Source organism: Gavia stellata, chromosome 10, assembly GCF_030936135.1.
Source record: "Gavia stellata isolate bGavSte3 chromosome 10, bGavSte3.hap2, whole genome shotgun sequence".
In the NCBI taxonomy this organism is placed as follows: Eukaryota; Metazoa; Chordata; class Aves; order Gaviiformes; family Gaviidae; genus Gavia; species Gavia stellata.
The window spans coordinates 33,235,377-33,259,008 of NC_082603.1; the positions used below are offsets into that span (position 1 = coordinate 33,235,377).

General features: G+C 39.1%; 1 protein-coding gene across 1 annotated transcript in view; it reads left to right on the top strand.

Moving 5' to 3' along the window:
* Positions 1-23,632, top strand: part of PATJ (PATJ crumbs cell polarity complex component) — a 149,839-nt gene that overhangs the window by 100,140 nt on the left and 26,067 nt on the right. The window contains exons 31-34 of the mRNA XM_009808349.2: positions 7,181-7,253; positions 10,647-10,739; positions 16,154-16,271; positions 16,867-17,000. Coding sequence (XP_009806651.2) covers positions 7,181-7,253; positions 10,647-10,739; positions 16,154-16,271; positions 16,867-17,000 — 418 coding nt within the window. The remainder of the gene's footprint in view (positions 1-7,180; positions 7,254-10,646; positions 10,740-16,153; positions 16,272-16,866; positions 17,001-23,632) is intronic.

Sequence of the window (23,632 nt, forward strand, 5' to 3'; positions counted from 1 at the left end):
CCAGCTGAGAACAAAGCGCTGAGTGTAGCAGACTCAGCTCTCCTGGTAGGTTTGCTGCTTGGCTGATTTCAGATGTGTTCCTCTGGACTCCAATGATGTGGAAAGAGCAGGATACCATTACATTTGTTATGCTTTGAAAATGAGGAGGAGCCAATTGCACCAGAAATACTACTTTCCTCCTCCTGAGTGCTGTTACCCATGCAACTTCTTTTTTAAAGGTAGAAGGCCCATAGCATAACGTAGCCAAAACACATACTGGAGTACACAGTAAGAAGAGGCCACAGCTCACCGTAGTAAAATAACGTGTACTGCAGAAGTTGTGAGAGAAATGGATTTGGTCTTTATGTGCATGAAGATAATAGTCTAATTTCACCAGTGAAAGGCTGGAGTTGGGTTATAGTTTTCCAGAAACACGTCATCTGCAGGCTAAAAAGTTCCTGCATGCCTGACTGAGCTGACCTGGGACATAAAAGCAAAACTGGTAGGACTCTTGGACTATTACTAAAAAGTACCCTCTTTGATATCCTGAGGCCTTATTTTTCTCAGATGAAGGATGCTTAGCGATAAGCATGCTGCTTTTCACTTTGAAGCAGGAAACAGCATCAAGGTTTTCCTATTTCTGGTGTTTTGGTTCATGTGCAGGGCAGGGGGATGTTTCCATAAACTCTTTAATCAGTTACGAAAGAAGCCCAGAAATTCCTGGGCACAGAAAAGCCTTTCTGTGAGAACTGTAATAACTAGCATTAAATAACTTGGATTTTGTTGCACCCACGTTTATTTTTTCTAGGGAAAAATAAAGAATAGAAGGTGTCCTTAGCCTTTCTGACTTTTTAGTAAAACCCTGACTAACCGTCCACACTATAAAAATCTGTTCACACTTTTTTTATACCCAGGTAGTGTTACAATTGCATTCCCACCCTTTCCTGAAATTTTTGCTGATGAGACATAGTGCAGTAAGTGTTGTGAGAATCACAGACGTCCCCTTATATGTGAAGGCTTCTCACTCTGGTTTATAAGCATCTTTTCCTCAATTAAGTTGACGATGATTATTTAAAACAGTTGATTTTGGCGAGATTCCAAAATATAGGTCTTAACACAGCGCTGTTTCCCAGTGGTCTCATTAATTACATGAGCTTGTAATAGCATCTAAAAGATTTGCAGTTACAGTGTCACTTTACTTTTTTTTTTTTTTCAGATTCAGTGCATCTTGTGCTTGGTAGCCTTCAACAGTAACAAATTTGAAGGCATTTAACCTGCTCACCCAGTTTAACAAACAAACTAATTGCCCAAGCACGGCAAGATTTTCCTGAGATGAAATGGCTCGGTCCGAGTGCTTCCTTTGATTAGTGTTCAGTCGCGTTTTATCTGACCTCAAAGTCTTACAGCTGCTGCATTAAATTCCAAGCTACTGTAGCAAATACAGGTTGTCTTTTTGATTTCTGAATATCAGAAATAAATAATAATTTGACTGCAGCTTTCCAAGGCGTATGAAGGTCTTGCTACAGAAGCACTAGTGGAAGTCAGTGGCAATAGGGCATGTAAAGGTCTTAGTTGCCTTTTGAAATTCTTGATCTGAGTCTCTGACAACAGGAATTAGACAGGTAGTAATCTGAGAAAGGGGCTTGTTTCTTGTAGGAGTCTCTGTGCCCTAATTCCCAAAATAGAATGGGTTTTGTATCTGCTGTGGCTTTTGTTCATGCATTGTAAGTCCATCCTTTTAAGACGCGTAATAAAACAATATAATTAGATTTTACATCTGTAGTAGAAAATACAGTTTATATCAGAATGCTCTTTTACAGTGAGAGTTTTATGATTCAGCAAATTCAATGTTTTTTCCATGCTCAATTAACTGCCTTTAATCTATTTTGGTGCTTCGGTGTTGGTATAATAAGCAAATCAAATATAGTTTGAATGCTTGATTCAAAGTGAATGCCACTGATTTCAAACCATCATCCCATTGTGTTCAGTTCTGTGATTCCTTCTTTGGTATACCTTTATTCCTTAAAAGAAAATTGTCTTGTGCTGTGATGAAACATGAGAAATGCTTTAAGAATAAAGTACGGTAGGATTTTGCTTATTTAAATACCATCTGTTAGCTGTCCAGAGTCATCCTCCCACACTGCAGTCATTCGTTCTGTTATCATTGCTTTCTGGTGATGGGATTGTAGCTTCTCAGGGAAGCCCACAAATCTCTGTCACCTAACCCCTCCTTCCGTTTCTAGGTGTAATTGTAAAGACTAATCTCTTGTTATTTATGGTGACATGCAAAGGAGAGACATCCTTATACTCTGAGGACTGGTGAAGCGAGGGCAGTGGCTGGGTTGGCCGGTTCTTGGTGCTGTTTAACACTCTCCATTGCTGTGACTTTGTCACTGAGTCTTTGCTGCTCTTTTAGAGCTGCTATAAGTAATGTTGTATGTTATATGCTAGAGTCTCGAATATTGTCATGCTTTAGAAATTAATTTTGCTTTAAGTTTGTTCTAGGTTACATAATTGCTCATATTTTAATAGTATAAACTGTTTTTACTTGCTTTGATTGTTTAGGTTCTTTCATGTGGGAAAGCTTTAAAAATAAGCTCTTGCCAGACACTGTGTGTGCAAGTTTGAACTTTTCCTGTTTTCTTCAGAGCTGTTTCCTCCTTGCTGTCACACGCATGTGGGAACAAGTGCACGGTTGAGGAAGTTAAGTAATTTGGGCTCTTTCAAACCTTTGATGACCTAAGCTGCAGTTTATAAGAACATTAGGTGTTCATTTAAAATATCTGTATGCATTTGGCTCTCACATAGTTAGGAGTGGATGGAGGGGAAAGGGAGAACAAGACTGTTCTTGCTGTTAGTAGGAGAGATTTTTCAAGATGATACACAATACAAAGATCTTGCCTTGACCCAGCTGAAGGAAAAATCCAGCATGCCTCTTCAGTGTGCAACTTCCCTGCAGCGCCTCTTTTCCAAAGGAACTTCTAGAGGAAAACAAAGATGAGAAAATACAAAATCCTGACCTGATTTTTCTTTTTTTTAACAATCAGGATGTGGACAATATAAGTTTTCAGTAATCTGCAGGACTTTATGCCCTGGTGTCACAACCAGTGGGAGTCCTAAGGGTTACTGGGCAAACAGATCTGTTCCAACTAAGACATTAGGCAACTGCATAAAAGCTATTGGGTTTTTCTCCTGATTCTTGTTGTACGTTGTATTCCCCAAAAGCATCCACAACCCCTTACAAAGCTGTGTCAAATGATCTTGTAGTGTTGATGATGTGTGTAGTTGCAGATAGTTTGGCAGGAGGTTCATCTCCCTTAATTTAGACATCTACAGGTCATCCGGACTTCTGTGATTAGTGAACAGTTGTCAGTTGTCCTCCAAAGAGCAACAACAGAACAGTTGTCCTCCAAGGAGCAATTCAGTTCATCCTGTCTTAAATTAGGCCATTTAAGTGCTGGGTTGAATTGCCCTTCTGAGTGGATCTGGTTTGGGATTTGTCTTGATTTTGCACTGACCATAGAAGAAGTTTGGACACTTTCTTAGACAAGATGCTCCGCTTTAGACAGGTAATGAATCACATTCAGCATGCTCAACAAGGTTTTTTCTTAGCATTACATGACAGTGAACTCATACCATTGCAAACCTGAGAGACGCAAGAGTAAGTAAAATGGAAAACAGAAAATGTTCTCAAAGGAAGGCAGGGAACCTGAATTCAGGAATTACAAGTCTGAGGTTGATGAGCAAATTGGAAAAAAAAAAAAAAAAAAAAAACCAACCTGAATTTGGCTGAGGCTGTGACTTCTGGTTATCATCTTTAGAAAGATAACTTTCTGAATGCTTCATAGACCATTCCAGCTGTGTGTGACATTCCTCCAAAGTGCCAGAGACAGCTTTCTGATAAGTGCAGCACAGCATTGCAGGGCAGCTTAGCTGAAGCCTTACAGCACGCAACTCTAACTTCCCTTCAGGCTTACTTTCTGCAGTGTGGAATGAGTAATCCCTTTAGATTTATATTTGCATAGTGCTCTCTTTAGGCTTCTTTTGTGCCAAGTGTTTATGGTAGTTAATTATTAGTCAATAATAACTGTATTAGTCTTTGCTTAAGCTGCACATCTCCCCCTTCATCGGAGGTGCAGTTGTTTAGATGGAGCAAAACATCAGAAGTTCTTCCGTTTGGTCAGCGAGAAAGGATGGGGAATGTCCAGAGGTCCTATTTAGACTAGAAAGGAAGTAAAGTATAGTAAAGTATGGCAATCTAATCAAATAAATCTGAAAGGGTATGAGCTTTTCTAAAGTTTAAAGAGTCTTTGACACTTACGTATTGCTTTGATCTTGCTTTCTGTGACCCTTTGCAGTGAGGAAAGCTTCTTGTTTCTTCAGTATTGAGCTATAGTTAGTGATGTTGGTACAAGCAATAGGCGCTCTAACCTCCAAGCAGGTCTAATTCCTATTTTCACTCAGAAACTCATCCTGAGAGGTTAGAAGCAATATAAGTACTCGTAGGAGGAGTGATGAATTGCTTCCCTATTCAGTTTATATGTAACTGATGAAATATAAACAGCTCTCTGGTGCACGAGCTCAGCAAGGAGGTGGGCTGTCATCCCAGCGTCTTATACAAACCAGTATGAGAGCTGAAACGAGAGCAGTGGATGTTTATCATTTTTGCAGATAATGGAGGGGGAGCATCTGAGCCTCCCTGCTGTATAAATTGCATTGTACGTTGCTTTGACCCTGCAAGTGTCAAGCTGTGTCTTGACTGTGAAGGGTTTAGACATCTTAACCTCAAGCAATATTGAGCACTGGTAACTGAGAACAGCTTTCTCAGAGGTGGTTATGTAGCAACTATTGGCAAATACATTGAATGCTCATTTGCAGTCACTGTAATTTGAATATGATGTTCAGACTTCTAAGCTGTCTGCTCCTGCATCAAAAGAAAATATTTGCTCCTTTTAGTTGTAAATAAATTCATGTTTTAGTTGAGGACACTTATGGAAGTGGAGAGCAGGAAGAGCAATTTATTATTAGATCTGTCATTTTAAAATATGTTCCCACTTTGATTCTGCTTTGAAGCATTCTCCTTTGAAGCAACATTAAAGTATTTAAATATGTACGAGTCCTAGCAGGGGGAGATTACAAGTTGTGACACTTCGTAACCTTGGTTTTCTTACTTTTTGCATTTTTTTTTCCAGGGAATTACTGTATGTGTTCTTTTTATTGCTTGGAATGAAAATGGCCGTCCATTTAAAACTGCATAAAAATGTTTGCCCAGTGACTGGAAAAGAAAAAATTATGTGTGTATATATGAAGTAGAAATTAGTTTGTATAATTAATTACACCCCACTTTATCATGCAGCTCATGAAGCTTCTGTCTAGCAATTTTTAGAAAGATATTTCTTACAAATGTTTATACGTACCTTGTTATTTTCAAGTTTGCTCCTAATTACAAGGTATGCAGCATGCATTGTAAGCTACAGAAATGTTAGTTTTCATGCTGTTTGTGCTTTGTATAAACTATTGTCAGAAAAATCTCTACAGTCAAGTAAAAATTGCTAGGTCTTTTAGGCACCTTACATTTGCTGATTTATTCTTACAGGTTAGAAAAGCAACATAATTATATCGATGTCTCATGAAGATAAGAGGAGGAAAAATGTCCTTGCCTAATATGCCTTACGGGGTAAAATGCACTTGGAAATTGTGAAACGTTTATGAAATTCATGGGCTTGATACTGTGCATTCCTCAGATTTCTGTCTTGGCCCTATGCACGTGTGTTTCTGCATCAGGGGCCACTCTGGTTCTGATCTTAGCATGGTTTCTGACTCTTGCAAGGCTTTGAGCAGGGCCAAGAGGAGAGGCTGGGAGGAAGTACAATAATGAGCAGCACAGAACCAATTCCTTTGAATTGTATGGCTGTTTGGTTGAAGATAAGTAAATGAATTCACCAACCCTTGTCTGCAGGATTTATCATTTCAAATGCCTATGAATGAATTTCCCGTACACTGCTCTGCTGAGAGCTATTGGTTTACAGTGTTGTCTTTCAGTGATCAGAACAATTTAATACTTTATTCCAGAAATTAAAGAGGAAAAAAAGTGCTTGTGTTGTGGTGACCTGGAAGGTAGATAGGACCAGAAATCAAACCCAGAAGACCAACCGCATGAGAAGTAATTTCCTTTCATCTCAAGTTCCATATCTGCAAAGTAGCAGTGTTACTGATTCCTTCTCTCTCTTGTCTTGGCGAGTGGAGGCTGTCTGGTAGTACTGAATCTTTAGCAAAATGGGGTTTGCATCATGTTCCTGGTTTCTGTGTTCTGCAAGAGTTGTTCACTCTGAAAATAAAGATGTGCATCAGTACAGTTTTTGAAGCAAAATTTGGAGTCCTTTTTTCATACTCCTCAGATTTGCCTTGAACAATATAACTGAAATCTTATTTTACTTGGTTTGGTTTTACAGAGGCCAAAAAACCACAGAGCTAATTCCACAAGCCAAATAATTTTAAATGGCAGTTGAGGAAAAACATTAGCAAGGCAGAATGCTATTTAATAAAAAAAAAAAAAAGCTTTTGAAAGTTACAAAGTAATCAGATGTCAACTTAGGAATGCATTTTAAAGAGGATAGAGGAAAAGATGCCATACATAATAAGCATCTCTGAAAAATAATGCACTTTATATGTAGGGGGAATCAATATTCATCTGTTTTGTTCTCCCTGCGTTTTATAAAAATTCTTCCAAGTTTTTACATTGAATCTTTTAGAAAAGGCCACAGCAAATATGAACAAAAAAGAAAAAGTGATCTATAGGAGTAAAACAGGTATTGTATTTCAGTAATGTGAACGTTAGACTATAAACAAGCAGTTTACAAATGTGGGCACTATTAGAAGGGGCTAACAAAGTATTAGCACATCTGTTGATTTGGAGGGACCATAAACTCCAACTGCGTCCTCTGATAATCCACACAAAATTAGATTTCCAAAAAATGTGATGTCAGTATTTCCCAAATGAAACTACTGTGGTCCCAAGAAGGGATGTAATCTGTTTGCTACCAAAGAACATGAGCAAAGATGAAGTGCTTTTGTAACCTCTAACTCCTGATAAGAAACAGTTCCTTTTTATGCTGGTAAGAGTATTTTCTCAATGGGCAAAACCAACGCAAAAGAAAAGTTAATGGCTTAGTTTGTAATATGTTGTTGTTTTGTTTTACAGCAGTGAAGATGCAGTCAATCAGATGGCTGTTACTCCTTTCCCACTACCTGCCAGCTCCCACTCTTCTATTGAGGTAAGGTTTGTGGGTTGTTGTTTTTAATTAGGGATTGCTAAATTAGATAGATTAATCATAATTAGCAGTTCATTATAAATTCAAGCACCTTGTCTAATTAAACCTGAATCATAAAATGCATTGGGTAGGAACTTTACCTAATAGGCATATTTTCCCCTGTCTCTTTTTTATTGATCTCATTGTTACTGAAAGGGCTGGCATGGCATTAACAACAGGTATTAAATAGGTTATTGCTGTACAGGAGGAAGAAAAGTCTCCAAATGAAAACCTTGCCATCTTCTATCCTGCTCCTTGTTCAGCTGGTTAGAGTAGTCATGGTGAGGATCTTTTGCCTGGAACGTGGATATCCTTCCACAGAAGAGAAATGAGCATTTTTCAGGGGAAAGCTCCCACTTTTGAAGTTTCTTTTCCCCCAGAATACCCTCCCATCAGCATCTCTAAAAATGAAGAAGGGATGATCAGCAAGTAGCTACGGTAAAAGAGGTCACTTTGTACATGATTTGGATTACAAGAGCCCCTTGAGACAATCCCCAGCCTAATTGAGAGCCCTGGTCCACCACTTTGTCCTGTGTGCCCCAGCATCGGACTCTCATTCCTGCTGATTTTCTTCCTGGAGGAGCAGACGAGAGCTGTTTAAGCAGCGAGCTCTAGTACGCAGTGTTGTAGCATACAAACTTCCAATGCAAAAACTTCCTTCGTGTGGTAATCTTACCGATGTTTTTCTTCATTATAGTTGCTATCTCAGCCCCAGCATAGAGTGATTGCTCTCTTGTGCACCATGAATCCCTGCAGTGTCACCACATTGTTATCATTTTGACATCTCGATATGGCGTAACTAAATTTTCTAGATAAAGTACATGGTTAGCCTTGCTGTTGCTTTTTAATTCTATTTCTATTTGAGCTAATAAAGCAAAAGATGTTTTATAATTCAATTGGGGTTTGGTCTTGCCTTGAATTGATAAATTCATGTGCATTGAACTCCTGGTGTTTCAATAAGCATTACTGTGATCCCACAACACTGGTCCACGCTAGGTAACGCTGGATGAATCTCCTGTTCGCACGCTTGCTATTGCTTTCCAGATTATATTACCACTGGCTACTTCCATACAGGCGTAGTGCTGCACAGTGCAAGAGCTGCTTAGTTTTTGTTTGCATCCAAGTCATTGTTGGACAGTGCTTTGGCTTTTCGTTCTCTCCTCCATAAAAGCAGTGTGTCCCAGGTGCAGCTGGTGGATTGCAAATTACTCGACAATTTACAGAGCCCAAGTTCATTTTGGTTTTGTTGACTCTTTAATACCTGCATTTGTTCCCAGCTTTTTTTAATATTTGTGTCTTCAGGATGAATCAGGAAGCTTTATTTAGGCACATTCTGTGCTGCCGTCAAATGACTGTAATTAGACCCTTACCAGTATGTGGAAACCAAAGTGCTCAGCCTCATGTGTGATGTTTGCCTTTAGAGGTAGATGCTTGTGGGTTGAGTTTCATGCATTAGTGGCAAGCTCTTACTATTTACATTGTGTCTGTTTTATAAGTAAATGCAGGTTTTTACTTCTAGCTAGTATCTTTTTATTCCATAAAATAAATGTAATCACAAGATACTGTTGTTGTATAGAACTTTGCACTGCTTACCTTTGTCAGCTGTTCCTGTCTTTAAATAAAGCAAAACAAAATGGACTGTGCTTTATATCTTGAAATACCAAACAAATATTTAACATTGTATGTTACATACACTGTACATGAAACTTGTCAGATCACATTGAACAGCCTGGCTAGTGTAACAGAACATCAGGGTGCCATAGTTACCGTGTACTATTGTGTTGATTTTCTTCATCTTATCTCTTCATCTTCATTAAGGTATTTTAATATGGAAAGTGATAAACAGTAAATATGCCTTAAAACAGGGTCTTGCTTCATTGCATGGAGTTGCAGGTCAGGATAAGACTACGTTGTGGTGTAATACTGTGGGCAAGCCACCAGAAGCGAAGTATATTATATATTCATTACTATAAAAAACCTGTTTTAAAAACGTTTCATTCATCAGAAAGCCACAGAATGAGATATTTTGTTGCAATACTGAACAGAGTGAGCCTTTGTATGAATACGGAGGAACTTTACCTGCTCAACTGGCGGTCAACAAGAGATTTGCGTAACTCTTATCGTGCACTTAAATGTAAAAGGTCTAATGAAAATTCAAAAATATTTTTGCTTCTAGGACTGAAGATCTTGAAATTTGATTTGTTGCATATAGTCCATTTTGCTTTGCAAGAGAGAACAACTCCAAATTTAGATCAAAGGCTTAAGTGTATTGAAACTATTTTAAAATAAGGTATATCAAAATAATAGATCAAAAATCTTTTCAGAGTCAGGACCTGGTTGGTTTAAGAAAGGGAAGAAGAATTAATATGTTAAATTTTACATGTAACCCCATTAGTCATAATCTAAACTTTAAATTCTAATTTAACATTTTTTTCCTGAAAATATGCCATTTCCTGTCTATTTTAACTTTAATTGTCAGTATGGAAAGGAAATAATTTTTCTTGCAAGCGTATGCTTCTTAAATACATGCTAGTTATTATCTACAGAAAATACCAGAAAATCCTGGTCAGGCAAGCTTTTCTGCTTAGTATGGTGCTATTTTATGTTTCAAGGGCCATTTTTGTTGGGAATCCTCTACAGAAAGAGAAAAACTTCATGCAGGAGAAAGTTCTGGAGCACATCTTCATGAAAATACTGATGTCTTGAGGGCCATACTCTTCATTTGCTGGTTCTCCAGTAGTTGTCATTGAATGTCATTTGCAGTATTCTCATTGTAATGCGCAGAAGTACCTGAATCCTGAGGCTGCATTTGCACTTCAAGTTGAGGATTGTGCTCCAGTGCTGGCTTAAGCCTGCCGAGCTTGGTGGCCACGTGCTCTAACCAGAAGTTCGGCTTTACTGATTTCTCCAGGGTGGAGCACTCAGTCCTGCTGCTACCAACCCGTTCAGACTGCATGAAGGAAACTGGGCTTCCTTTAACGTGCTGAGCATTCATGAGACTCTCCCTCCTGACAGAAGTCTGGAGGAGGCCTCTTAATACAAACTCAACAGTTTTCACAGTTTATAGGGATTAGTCTGGCCTTGAAAGTTGACCCAGATCTGCACCGAAGTGCTCGTATTGGAGTACCTCATGGTACTTCGGGCCAGCCAAGTAGAGACCAAGGTCTGTCTTTCAAAACTTGTATTGCTTATTTGTCTCCTGACATTAGGATGCTTTAATTCTGGATCTTTTTACTTTTTCATGCTGCTACTTGTTTAGAAAAACAAAAGAAAAGGTAAAATTGTCTCATTTTTTTATTTAGCTATTATGGGGGATCATAGCTCTGTTTAAAATCTGTTACCAATCCTTCCTACCAGGATCATGGTGGCACTGAACCTGCAAGCAGCGAAGAAGACCCAAGTTTGGAAGTTGTCATGAAAAGCTTGACCGATGAGGAATCCAACAAAGCTGTAAGTGACTTAAAGCAATATTTAATGATGATCAGAGCTTAGAAAATACAGGCTTATTGCCTTGATTTGTTTTCCATCTGCCTCTGTGTTGAAGTACTACAGTGTACTTTTGTCAAATAATATCCATTACATGTAAGAGCAGAATCAAGCTTTTAGCTTTACATACATGGACTGTTTTCATGAACTAAGCAGTCAGTATAATTTGTTAAAATATTGAGATAAGAGGGTTTTATGTAGCATTTTGGCCTTTTCTTGAGTTCTTTCTCAGTGAGGGGATTGAGTTTCCACTCTTGCCATCCATGTGTAACAAACTTCAGAAAAAAACATGGTCTATAAATCATGTTCTTATTTATATTCATAGCTTCATAAATTCTAAGGCCAAAATGTCCATTATCATAATCTAGTCTTGCCTTCTGAATAACATAGCTATAGAGTTACCCTCAGTAATTTCTACATCAAGCCCATAACTTTTGGTTTAATGTGGTACTGTCAGTGTGCACTGTAATAAATACTGAACTTCTCATTGATACAGATGGGGTTTTTTGTTGTTTAGTATGTCAGGATTGTGCATTATCAGAAATCTGAAAGTCCTTCAGGGTGCAGCTCTAATCTCTTTTTTTTGGACTCTATGTTAAAAGTTTAAAATGGAAAACTACTAAACATGCTGAAGAGTGACTAACCTAGAGGTACATAAAATTTGCTAAGACAGTCTTTTTGTCCAACAGCCTACTCCTTTTTCAAGGAGTACATTGCCTGAGACTTGCTGTGCATACACAGTTTGTGTGTGCTGTCCTCAGCTAAGGAAACATGACATTTCTGGATTATTTTGTCTTAGATGTCGTCTTCTTGCTCCGTAATGTCTTTTGCAAAGAATGTCCTGGGTTCTGGAAATATGAATTGAATATACATAATATTCTATAGCTAGTAAGTATTTAATTAACAAGTCTGTGATCTCTGAGAGTTAGGAAGTGTTATGTGCTATTCAAGCATCACGATTAACCACCCATATAAAATGGATTGGTTTGTGTTCCTAATGGATTACACAAAAGTTGAATTATTTGTATTTGGTAGCCTTGTGCAGAATCCTCCTTTGATGCACTGGAATATAAATTAATCAGAGTTTTATTGTATGTATTTACAGGTGTAATTCACCTGGTTTTATTGCTGTTCTTGCTCAACTTGGCAAGAAACTTTTGAGGAATTACGACGTAATATGAAAAATCGCTCAAAGACTGACGTGGATAAAAATATATAAAATATATTGTACAAAAATGAACTCTTGGTGTAGGATATTGTGCTGTGCAGCTTTTTGAAAGGTATTAGAGGAAGCATGAATTTAATGAAAAAAAAAAATTGCAGCAAGCCAAGATAGGTGTGGAGGGAAGATGCTGCTGGAACAACAAGGAATGCAGAATATATGGGCAGCTTCTTTTCGAACTGGAGGAAAGAAAGAAGGCAACTGTGGAGCCAAAGTTACAGTATTTTAGACTGAAAGGTAAAACAAAGAAAAAGATAAAGCATTGGTGGTAAGAGTTGTCCAGAGCAGGGCAATGTTAGAAAGGTAAGAGAAGACAAAGGCATGGATTTGTTGAGAGCCTCTAGGTGAGGAGAACAGGAGTGTAGTACTTAACTTAGTTTTTCTTTCCCACTGTCCATACCATCTCATCTTCCTACTTAAATTGTTCACGTAACCGCAACTGGCTGCTACAATTAGACTGGATATTAGGAAAAACTTCTGCACTGAAAGGGTTGTCAGACACTGGAACGGGCTGCCCAGGGAGGTGGTTGAGTCACCATCCCTGGAGGTATTCAAAAGACGTGTGGATGAGGCGCTTAGGGACATGGTTTAGTGGTGGACTTAGCAGGGTTAAGTTTACGGTTGGACTCGATGATCTTAAAGGTCATTTCCAACCTAAATCATTCTATGATTCTAATGCTTTATCCAGCAGGCCAATGTTGTTATCCCCGCTGTGACACAGAGGGGAAGCGACCTGTCCTGGGTTACTGGCAAGACCAGGAGGCAGTGAATGTGCCACTCTTCTGGCTGCTGCGTAGCCCTGCCTTCATTCAATGGATATTTGCTTAGAGCGGACTCAATGATTTTTCCATTAGATAAATAGATACTGAAAAGTTAACGGCTAGGAAGTGGATTTAGAAAAGTATTCAAATGCCTATAGATCCATAGCAAAGTACTCAAATGTGTACAGATCCAACTGCTCATTCCATAATGCCTTCAGATGGGCCAACCCTTCGTTTAGAGGCATAAATGGATGAAAAATGGTGGCAAAAGCCAGTTTCGTAACTTCAGCGTTTTCTTTCAATCGGGATTTTACAATTATGTGGCAAACATTTCTAAGTGTATCTTATTTTTATAAACGCTGATGGTTGTGATCAGTCCCTTCTGACCAGAAGGAAATGGGTTTGTAGTCATATTGGCATTAAGACTTTGACACTGCAGTGCAGCACAAGACAGCTCCTTATTTTGAGGAAAAGAGATTTCTCTTGCAGTCTTTTAGTGACTGTTGAGGCAAAAAACCCCAGTGCCTTGTTTTTCATAGCATGACGGTTGCTACTAGAGCCTAATGCTACTTCACCATTGTTATTGAATTTCTCAGTCGTATGTCAGGAGAAATCAGGAATGTAAAAGTCAACATGTAAGATCAAGTTCACTGAGTAAATAAAAAGTATGTGCTTATCAGCAGAGATCTTCCACAAGTATGTACAGCTCAAAGCACGGGCAGGACGTCTTACCAAGTGACAGCTGTAATAAAAAAAAAATTAAAAATTCAAATCATTCTCTATTCATTTGTTGCTGATAAATTTGTCAGTCTCTCCCAAAATACTTTTTGTTGTCACTTCATCACTTTGAAAAGTATAAAGTTATATAATGGACATCATTGTAGACTTGGATGATAAGAGCGGGAGAAAGAAAACAACTTTAATTCTGAACTGGAGCCAATGGAAGTGTTAGGCAAACTCTGCAAGCTTATTAGCTGAGGTTTGAGGTGGCCTGATAGAAGGCGGTGGTTTTCTGAGGACTGTAGCTTTCCTTAAGGTGTCTTTGGAAAAGAATTGATATATGGGGCTTTGAGATGCTCACAAAACTTTTAACTTTACAAAGGTGAAAATGGCTTGAGCAGTCGTTGTGTGTGCTCTGAAGCACCTCGCATCATTAGTGTCCTGGCAGAGTGTGTACGTAATTCAGTGTCCTGTAGGTTGTATAATTAAACTGTTGTTTGCTGTGTGAGAATGGATTCATTTTCCTCAGAAGATTTGAACTTGGAACAATAATCTGTCTTTAACACACAGAGAAAACATGTCCTTGAAACATTGGCAAAGAGGAGAGGCTTTGTAAAAATGCTTTTGGATGCATTTGAGGGAATTGACTTAGATTAAACCAGTTGGGTCGCACGTTTATGACAAATTCTGAGTGTACAATACAATTCAGTGCTCAAGGGGCTGGAAATCTTTTTATTTTGTCCAGGCATCTCTAGCATAGTCTGAGTTAAATGGAGAAGATTAGAGAGATTTAAAGGTGATGCTTGGTGCTTACTTGACATGCAAGATGAAGTTTCAGAATTTAGTCACATATCAGAATGAAAAAGGGAAGTATGAAATATTTTTTCATTGCTCATTAAAACAATCTCTCGTAAAATGACAAAGCAGTCTTCCCATTTGTCCCTGACACCTCTGATAATAAAATGAGATCACCACTTTCTTTTTTTTTTTTATCCATTTGGATAATACTTACAGTTGCATAGTTACAGCAAGCTTGGAGAAAAATGCAGGGAAAAGAAATGCGGAAAATAAAAGCCTGTGGGGCTTGGCATAATTTAACATAATAAAACTTCAGGAAACAAGGCCAGTATTTTCAAGCTTGGTTACCTAAAATTTGATTTATGTATTTCTTTTTAAATATATGAAATGTCATCTTAATTAGAAATTCTTTTGAGATGCAGAATATCTCTGTTGTCTTTTGAAGTTGGTACTCAGCTTTTCCGAAAACTAGGCTGTTTATCAGGTTTTTTTAACATGGGGTAAGATAACTAACTAATACTGTGATCAAAGTGGCCTAAGTTTGGCTAAGAGCTAACAAAGGGAGGACACTGTAACTGTCTGGAAGCAGTTGTAGAAGTAGAAGAGGAAAAATATTCTTTAGTGTATTGCAAGGATATGGAAAGAAATTAGGATACAAGTGGAGCCTGTGATAGAAGTGCCATTGTTTGAGATACTTATAATGAGGCTGGATGATGCATATTAAGCAGTTACTTTATTTAAGTGCTGGCAGCATGCTCGGTGCTGCTGAGGACTACCGAAAAAGGGGAAGGGGAAGGAAAGAACAGATGACTTGGAACCCCTTCCTGCTGTAGGCACCAAAGGGTCTGTACAGCTACCTGTGTGCTAGAGGTTCGGCACACAGGTACCTGCATGTTTCCACACGGCATGGGAATTGCTGTCCCAGTCACCCCAGAGGACGTGCTTCCTTCTTCTTTAGAGCTTCTTATTGCTCAGGAACAATACAGACCATGCGTGATCATCTCTTCCCAAAAAATCTTTTCCTTATATTGCACGCCTTCAAAACTGTTGGGTGTGTTTTAAAAAATTCCTGATATTCCCTGTATTCATACTAGCTTTTCCTCTTTTAAGTTCTGGGGTTTAGCTTTGCGCTGTGCTACAAATGTACTTACATGAAGAAATATCACTGTGTTTGCCTAGAATCATTATTTTGAGTTTTGGGGGATATTTTATTTAAGCTAATGAGACATTTTCAATACACCTCACTTTCTTTTTTGACTTTTTAGGATGGGAAATGTAAAGCTGACAAACCAGTGGTGGCGGATCAGCAGGAAGTGGAGGAGCAGCTCCCAGAAAATGTATGTGTGTTTATGTTAACCAATAAGGTGGGGTTCTGGGGGCTTGATCTAGTTGAAGACTGAGTGATTTATGGGGGGAAGGGGTTAACTGGGGAGACATTAAAATCATTTTCTTGCAGAGAAACTTAAAAAATTACTTGCTTCTCTGGAAGTATGTGGAAATAGTCACACAGGATAATGTCAAGGATGTTCTTTGCTGTTTAAAAGTTTAAAAAAAGCCAAAAAACACCAAAACCAAACAAAAAACCAAAGAACCTGTGTTATTTGGTATGAGAGGCACAGCTGAGAAAGGTGAAGTCCTGTCCCTGCTTCCTACATGAGCATTTCTGAGAAGCACAGTTACCCAGTCATCCTGATTTTCCATTTTTTTTATGAAGAGAATGTTTTCAGTTCATCTATGGTTATTGCTTTTTTTCCCTTCTATTGACTTAGTGGATTTAGGAAGGTATGACAATCAACAACTAATGATGATGTCTGCCTAACATGCCTTTCTGTGATTGATAACTGATCTCTTTTGCTTCTGCTTTGCTTTGCTTTTAGGTCCTCAACCAGATCAAACAATCTAAATCTTCAACAAAAGTACCAGTCAACTTACAGGAGATACCCCTGGTGCCAGCACCTACTTACCTTTCTCCAGAGGCAGAAGTCACCAGCCGTAGTATGAACCAGTTATTTTTTCCAGAAATATAGTGTGCATTTAGTACCCTAACCCAGGATGTATTTTTTCTTTTTTTTTCCAGATAACTTTTGCTGAGATTTTTTCTTTGAGCGTTCAATGACCTATTTTATTTTATAAAGTGTTTGTATTTTTCTCTCATTTTATAATTTTTGAGAGCATGAAGATGTCTTTGTTTTACTTGACTTTTATGTACAAAGGCATTGCTCCTCTTTTTAACTATAATAGAAGGAAAGGCAATCTGGGACATCCTGTCCGTTTCATAGTGCTGGAACATGGCCTTATCTGTCCTGAATGGAATATACCTTGTCATTGTGATCTGAATTGTATAGGTTATAACTGAATTAAATGTCTTCACAGACATTTACTCTGAATATTTAATCCCAGAACTCTGGACTCATTCTGATTTAGAGACTTCAGAAGTGACTCAGAGACGTCTTCTAGTTCGATTTCGATTTGTAAACTTGAAGAGCAAAATATGAGAGCTTCATTAGTTGCTCTCATACAATTCCTTTGATTGTTCTTATTGTCTCATTGAATAGTGTGACTTATTTCTTTACTTTTTCATGTTCTTTAGGTGTCTTTACACCCCCGTTGCCTGTGGATCCAGCAACGTGTCCCATAGTTCCAGGGCAGGAGATGACTATAGAGATATCTAAGGGTCGGTCAGGCCTAGGACTCAGCATTGTCGGCGGTAAAGACACTCCGCTGGTGAGTTTCTGTTAAACCAATATTTACTGTCTCTGTTAAAGGATAGGAAGGCAAAGAAAACATAGAAACTAATGATGCCATTAATCTGTAATTGCTCTAATGAATTGCTCAGTACAGGGAGGAGAAACCAGCAATTACCATCTCCAATAACACATTGACAATTTTGCCTTGTATCAGATCAGTTGTTTTCTGTTCCTGTTCACATTGAAAGGTTTGTGTTTCGGTAGTGCTTTCTGCTATGGTCAGAGTTTACAAATATGCGTTCTTTTTTAACCATTGTGAATTAAAAGTTTCAAACAGGTAAGTTACCAGAATGGTTGGACTAGAAATTAATGTCACAGAGGTAGAGCTACTTCAGCAAGGATAACACCTCCATGCTTAGTAGCTGTTTAAACAAACGGTGATTTATCTCCCTGCCAACAAAAGCCCTTGCTGAACAGAGGTAAACCAAAGGTAATCTTTTATTGTTTCCTGTGTCTTTTTGCTTAATCTTGCTCTTGGCTATGCTGTTTGTAAAAAAATTATCTTCAGCTAAATTAAAATATATCAGTTCAAGTGTAAACTCAGCAAGTTAGTTATGCTAAACCCTCCTCTGCCTCTACTGTTGCTGTTTCCACTCCACTTTCCATTTAAGAGATGCTATGTTACAGTATTACAGAATGTCAGATTGGGTTTTTTAAATGTCAAATTCAGTTCTTTCAGTAAACAAGTCTGCTGCAGAGGTATCTTTACGGGGTTCTCCTGAATCCCCTGCCGCAGAGACACTTAAGGCAAGAGAGCTGCTCTGTTATATGCAGTTGTTCCCAAAAATATCATGGTGGTGCATTATTAAGCAATGAAGTGCTGTTAGTGTCAGCAGCTACAGACAGTTGCAATGTAGTAATCCTTTTCCAGACCAAGAAAAAAGAAGGAAAAAAACCCGATGAAGTTGAAAGGAAAAAGAAAGTTTTGTTTTGCAAAGTGTAGGCTGTATCTTTTACAATATTAAAGCTGAAATTGGAAAAGGTTCAGCTTTTAGTCCCATTTATCCAAGTCTCCGATTATCTAGAGTTTGGATGAATTGCTCTGTTTCACATGGAGATAGATCTGAGTTATGTTGAAGGCTTAAATCAGCCTATATGGTTTTCACTCTGTCCAGCCATGCACCGTTTTGTACCCAGTCCCTTTTTTGTCAAGCTCCTCAGTGTTGAGTAAATTCAAATAAGAAGTTCAGCATTAGTCATCTCTCTGCTTTTTCATTTAACTGGAATTTGGAAATAATACATAGGAGTCTGTCAGACGCAATCTGGTACATGTCTTTCATGAGATTTTAATATAAATAAATGAAAATTATAAATATCTGCTTTACAGAGCAGATGAGAAAAATGCAAAGGATTTTATTCTTTGAATTGAGTAAATGGTTTTGGTTAAGTATTATACTTTCATTAGTTTATTCATTAAAGTGTCCTCCTAGGAATTTATTTTAAAAATCTGTGCACTTGATTGCAGTAACTGAAATTCATGAAGGGAGGGAGGTCCAACTTCCCTCATTTCTGATCCTCGCATTACAGGACTTACCAAAATGAGTCCCTGTTTCTTTTCATATTTCTGAATCTGCTCATTCAGAGACAAGCAACGTTGTTTCATAGGAAACAAGTTGCTTTTGTGAGACCACAGTCTAATCTGATCGTTTACCATGTGCAGAGACCCTCTCTGGGATTCTGCATAACTTGCTTATCCAAAACGGTGCGTGCAAACCCCTCTCCTCAAAGTAGATACCCAGGGCTGTGTCTTTAACTGGTGGGATCATCATCGCTCCGTCTACTTTATACTACTGATCTCCCCTAAATTATTTTAATGCCTTCCTTTTTTGCCATGAGGGCAAAAAAACTTTTGTTAAAGAGTTGAAATGAATTTCACATAACAAAATGAGGAGGGGTAAAAGAAAATACTACTCAGGAACACAGGAAAGTTTCTGTCTTTCTGGGTTTTGTGGACTGGAGGGGAAGAATAACAAAATTAGGTACATGGAGTGATGTATCTTGTCTTGCTTGCCATCATTTGTTTTTAACTTGGGGATATAGATGGACATCTTTTGTATTTTAAAAAAGGGAAAATAAAGTGACTTAGAGCTTCACTGCTTATGTATGTGTTATGCTTATGTGCCATAGAAGTTCATCACTTCTGAAGATCCCATGTGGCAGAAATTGTGTATCCAAGACCCACTGTTTTCTGCAGTGTAGAGAAATTAAAATGAAGCTATAATTGGCTTCAGCAGTTCAAGTTCAGTATTTTTAGCTATTTTTGAAACGGGAGTTGTCAGATCAAAGTCAGAAAGAATGGGGATAGCACCATTCGTAGACACCTCTGCAGGCACGAAGTAGGGATGCTGTCTTTTGTACTCTTGTAGTTCAGATGGCGCACACAGACAACAGAGGTGAGATGCCCTGACGGGACCATGGAAATGTGCTTCATCGGGGATGAGAAAAGTCATGGCAGAATAGGGGTGAATCTGTGGGAGCGGTGCCTGCGTGTGCCACAAACAGCTGCAGAGACTTTTTCTTTTACCTTTTTGTCCTCTGAGAAAGCAAGACATGAACACCCGTTTCTTCCTCCCTTTTCTACTGGTGTATCTTTATTTCATACCTGCGCAGGTGTGTAAGTGCCTACGAAACGATGAGGGATATCAACCCAGTTCCTAGGATCTCAGAAGTAATTTATTGGTACAGGGAACAGAGGGAGGCTGTGCCTTGATAGAACTTGTCAAATCTAAGGGGGCTATGGCAAGAGTGTAAAGGCCTCATCTATGTGCTATTAAAATGCACTTGACCTCAAAATGTTTAACTGAGTGCTAGTAGTCAACGCTGGTGCACAACAGCAGCTCACGTGTGATGGGAAAAGCTCACTTTGGAATATTTTGGATCTTTCTTAAACACATGATGTACAGTCCCAGCTTTTGGAATAATAAATCTGGCAGCCTGGTAAAGGGACGCAGTGCTTCAAAATGAAATACAGAGTGCAACTTTTAAGTCATAACCTTAGGAATCTCATCAGAAATCACCGAGTAGAGATCTGAAAAATACAGCCTGTGAGCAGGGAGGTTAATTTGTTCAGGAGGTTGGAAAGTGATGTCTTAACCCCTGTGAAATGTTTTTTGTTGAGAAGATGACCATCCTATTAGACTTGCAAAACCTTTCAAATTGAGTGTATTATAAGCAAGGACCGTGGCTGTGTGCTTAGGGGAGCAGGAGAGCATCAGCTGGAAAGACATGCTTGTAGAAAAGGCACGGGGAAGGAAGGATTGTCCTTGAGACTTGTCTTCATGTCATTGATCTTTAGACTGCTATAGCCCTTAAGCAGTCCTATTTCATTTTATTCTAAGGGTTGATTTTTTTTTTTTTTTCTTCGCTGTCTTTCATTTCACCTTCCCATGTACCCCTGAGAGAACACAACACATGGCCTTTGCTTTAAAGCAATTAAACTGCAGAGTGGAGCTGGCTGAAGTACAGGGCTTTCAATTTGTGAGAAGATTTTTTTTTTTTGGTTGTAGTCCAATCAAACTTGTAAAAGTAACCTCAGAGTGGGAGTTAAAAAAAAAAAAAAAAGTGTTTTCAGAAACATCCCAAAACAAGGTTTGAGGCTCTAACTCTGCTCCCCAGGACACTGTCCTGCCCTCTCGTCCCCCCAGTTGCTGAATTGTGTATAAATGCTTGTCAGCTCCACCACTGCTAATAGCAGCCATAAACCTGACAGGGGTGTCATTGTCACTCGGCAGCTGCCAGTGCTCCCAGGGCGCCTGAACCGCTCCAGCCGCAGGACGCCCGGGATTCATGAATGCGGCAGACCTGTTTGGGCAACGCCTGCGGTGCAGCTCTGAGAGCCGCAGGCACTGCAAACCCCAGCGTGCTGGGCAGGATGCTCGTGCTTGGGCTGCCGGCTCCGAGCCTGGACAAGCTGTGACTCTTAGTTAGATGTGGAGTTCAGCTTTCAGACTTGGGCTTTCACGGCAGCGAGCCAGCGTTGGCACGACCAGCTGCTCAAGGCTGCACAGGCTGGGACCGTGCGGGTCCGGGACGAATAACCAGCCCTGCAGGATACAGGACTGGCAGCTCCAGATAGTCCAGTAGTTCACCATAAATTTAGGAAATGTTCCTCAGTTATTCTGCTTTTGATTCATTTCATTCTACGTAAGTTGTTTTAAGGCAAATAATTTAGTTTCAAGTAATGGGCTTTTTCCTCCAAAACTGTTTTGTTAGAAAGTTTCTGTGAGGTTTTTTTCTTAAATCGTCTGAGAACAGGGCATCAAGGAATTGTTTAAAAAAAGGTGTCCCGGTACTCCTCCAGATGGCATGTGGGGTTAAATCATCTGAACCCCATTGTCACCCCAGAGTGGGTGAATGCTGCGATGTCTTGTCCAGTCAGCAACTTGCAATGAGCCATTCTCTTTAAAACAGGATTGTCAATTTACAGGGATTTTATTCTTGGCAGCGCATGGAAAAAGCATCGCTCTAAGATACAAACATTTTTTTAGTAGGTGGGAGCACTGTTTTACTTCCAGCTGAATAATTTAGTAATGGTTGAGTTGATTACTCGTAGTTATTGACTCTGTATTTGCTGCCCGGGTGATTAAGACACTCAGACATGCCGGAGGGAATTCAGCAGTTCAAGGCCAGTGGAGGCTGGTACAGGGACATTCCCTCCAGGCAGAGTTAGAAAACCCTGGGAGTGGAGGAGAGCGCAGAGGCTCAGCTGGGGCTTGAAATCACAGTTAAGTAGTGAAGAGGCACCTATGATAGAAAAAAAAGATTGCAGGAGCAGTAACCTAGGGGCTCTTTGGAGGTGGAGTAGCTGGGAGGCAGGCAAGTGTATTATCTGAACCTTACATGGAATGGAAGACAAGAAGCGTACTTTATCCTGTGTCTTTTCTATTGAAAATAACAACAAACCTCTTATTGCAGAATCCTCATACTGGGTTGTCTACTTTGAATTTGGTAAATAATTTTATTTTTTTTACTTTTGCTTTCAGCTGGCTTTAATAAAAGGCATTTCTAAGGCAATTAACAAACTTTAAGGTACTCCCTCTGTAAAATAAAGTGATCCACAAAGCCAGGGAACTGGAACACTTTAGCAATGCTCCAAAAAGTAACAGAATATGCCTGCGCTCAGCTAACACTAGTTGGTGTGAGAGCTGGTAACGCCGGAGTCGGAGAGGACAAAGCTTTTCTAATCACCTCAGTTAGCCCAGAAGGCTTTCTTGCTTGCGGCGGAGCAGGGGGAGCTTCGTGATGATGGGGATGCAGTTTGACAGAAGAATATTTAGATTCATTCTGTCAGTCCAGGTGAGTCATACCTTGCATAAACCCCATCTTGTTAAGGAAGGGCAAGGGAATAATCAAGAAAGCTGTGACTTTAAATTGCAGCTGTTCAAGACCTGATGTTTGCCCCTGGAGCTGTGAGGGCTAATTACCCTGCTAATATCTCCACGCTGCCAAGAGCAGGCTGTTACTAATACCGAAGCCAAGTCTGATATCTCTGTTTTGTGCCGTGCTGCAGTCAGCAGTGGGAACCTACCTAAACATGAGGACTGATGTGACTTCTGTGTTACTAAACAAACAGGTTCTCCCTTGGTTGAGCTTTCTTCCCTCCTTCCCACCTCAGTTATATTTAGATTCAGGCAAAAATAACTTCATCAGTTACAGACAGCCGAGGTCTGAGCGACTTTGTAGACAGTCATCAAGTGCAGCTAAGAATGAAGCTGTTTTAGTGGAATATGCTTACCTTGTAACTACAAATGAAAAGCAAGATACTGGCCTCAGGAGGGTTTCAGCAATACATTGGCTATAGGTACTGCTGCTGTTAAGTCTGTTGCACAATGAATGGAACAATAGAAGAAAAAATGGTAATAGAAGTCCTAAGTTTTAATTGTGGCTTGAGTATTGTAGGGGAAAAGTTTGCGGTTGGGAGGGAAAAAAAAGCAATCACTTCTTAACCATCACCCACATTTATAAAACAGAAAGCAATTTAATGACGGAGTAGTAAATGCAGTTAGCTTGAAATTGTGAGGAATTGCTTTGACTCTTGGTTGGATAATGTTAAAATGAAATTGGTGGATTCATCATAATTCCAGAACGATGTTAGCTTACAACAGCATGGAAAAAACCCAAACTGCTTTGTACATGAGTTATCACAAATGGGAATTAGAGTAGTAAGTTTTGCAAATCATGTATTTGATGGATCTTTGGCAAGGGTTTAGCTGACTGTATGGCTAGCTTGAGTAGCAGTGTCTTGCTTGAAGAAGTTGGTGTCTTCCAGGAGTGTAAATCAACCATAAAATTTAAGCTAACAATATACAAAAGCAGTAGGACTTGTCAGAATGGACGTCAGGAGTGTCTTGCTGCTGGTTGAAAGCACTGGCTTTTGGCTTCCTGTGTCATGTGCATTCAGGATCTCATGCATTCTTTATAACCTGTGTTATGCACTGTACACTGTAAATTTTCATATTTTTTTATTTAATAAAATAATGAGAGTGAGAGAGTTAACATTTTAATATGTAGTTCTGTGTTTTATTATTCCCTCTAAAATGAGCATGTATACTTTCTGAAAAACTTTGGTTTGCTTTGGCATGTGATTCATAGAAACATAGCTCTTTCTAT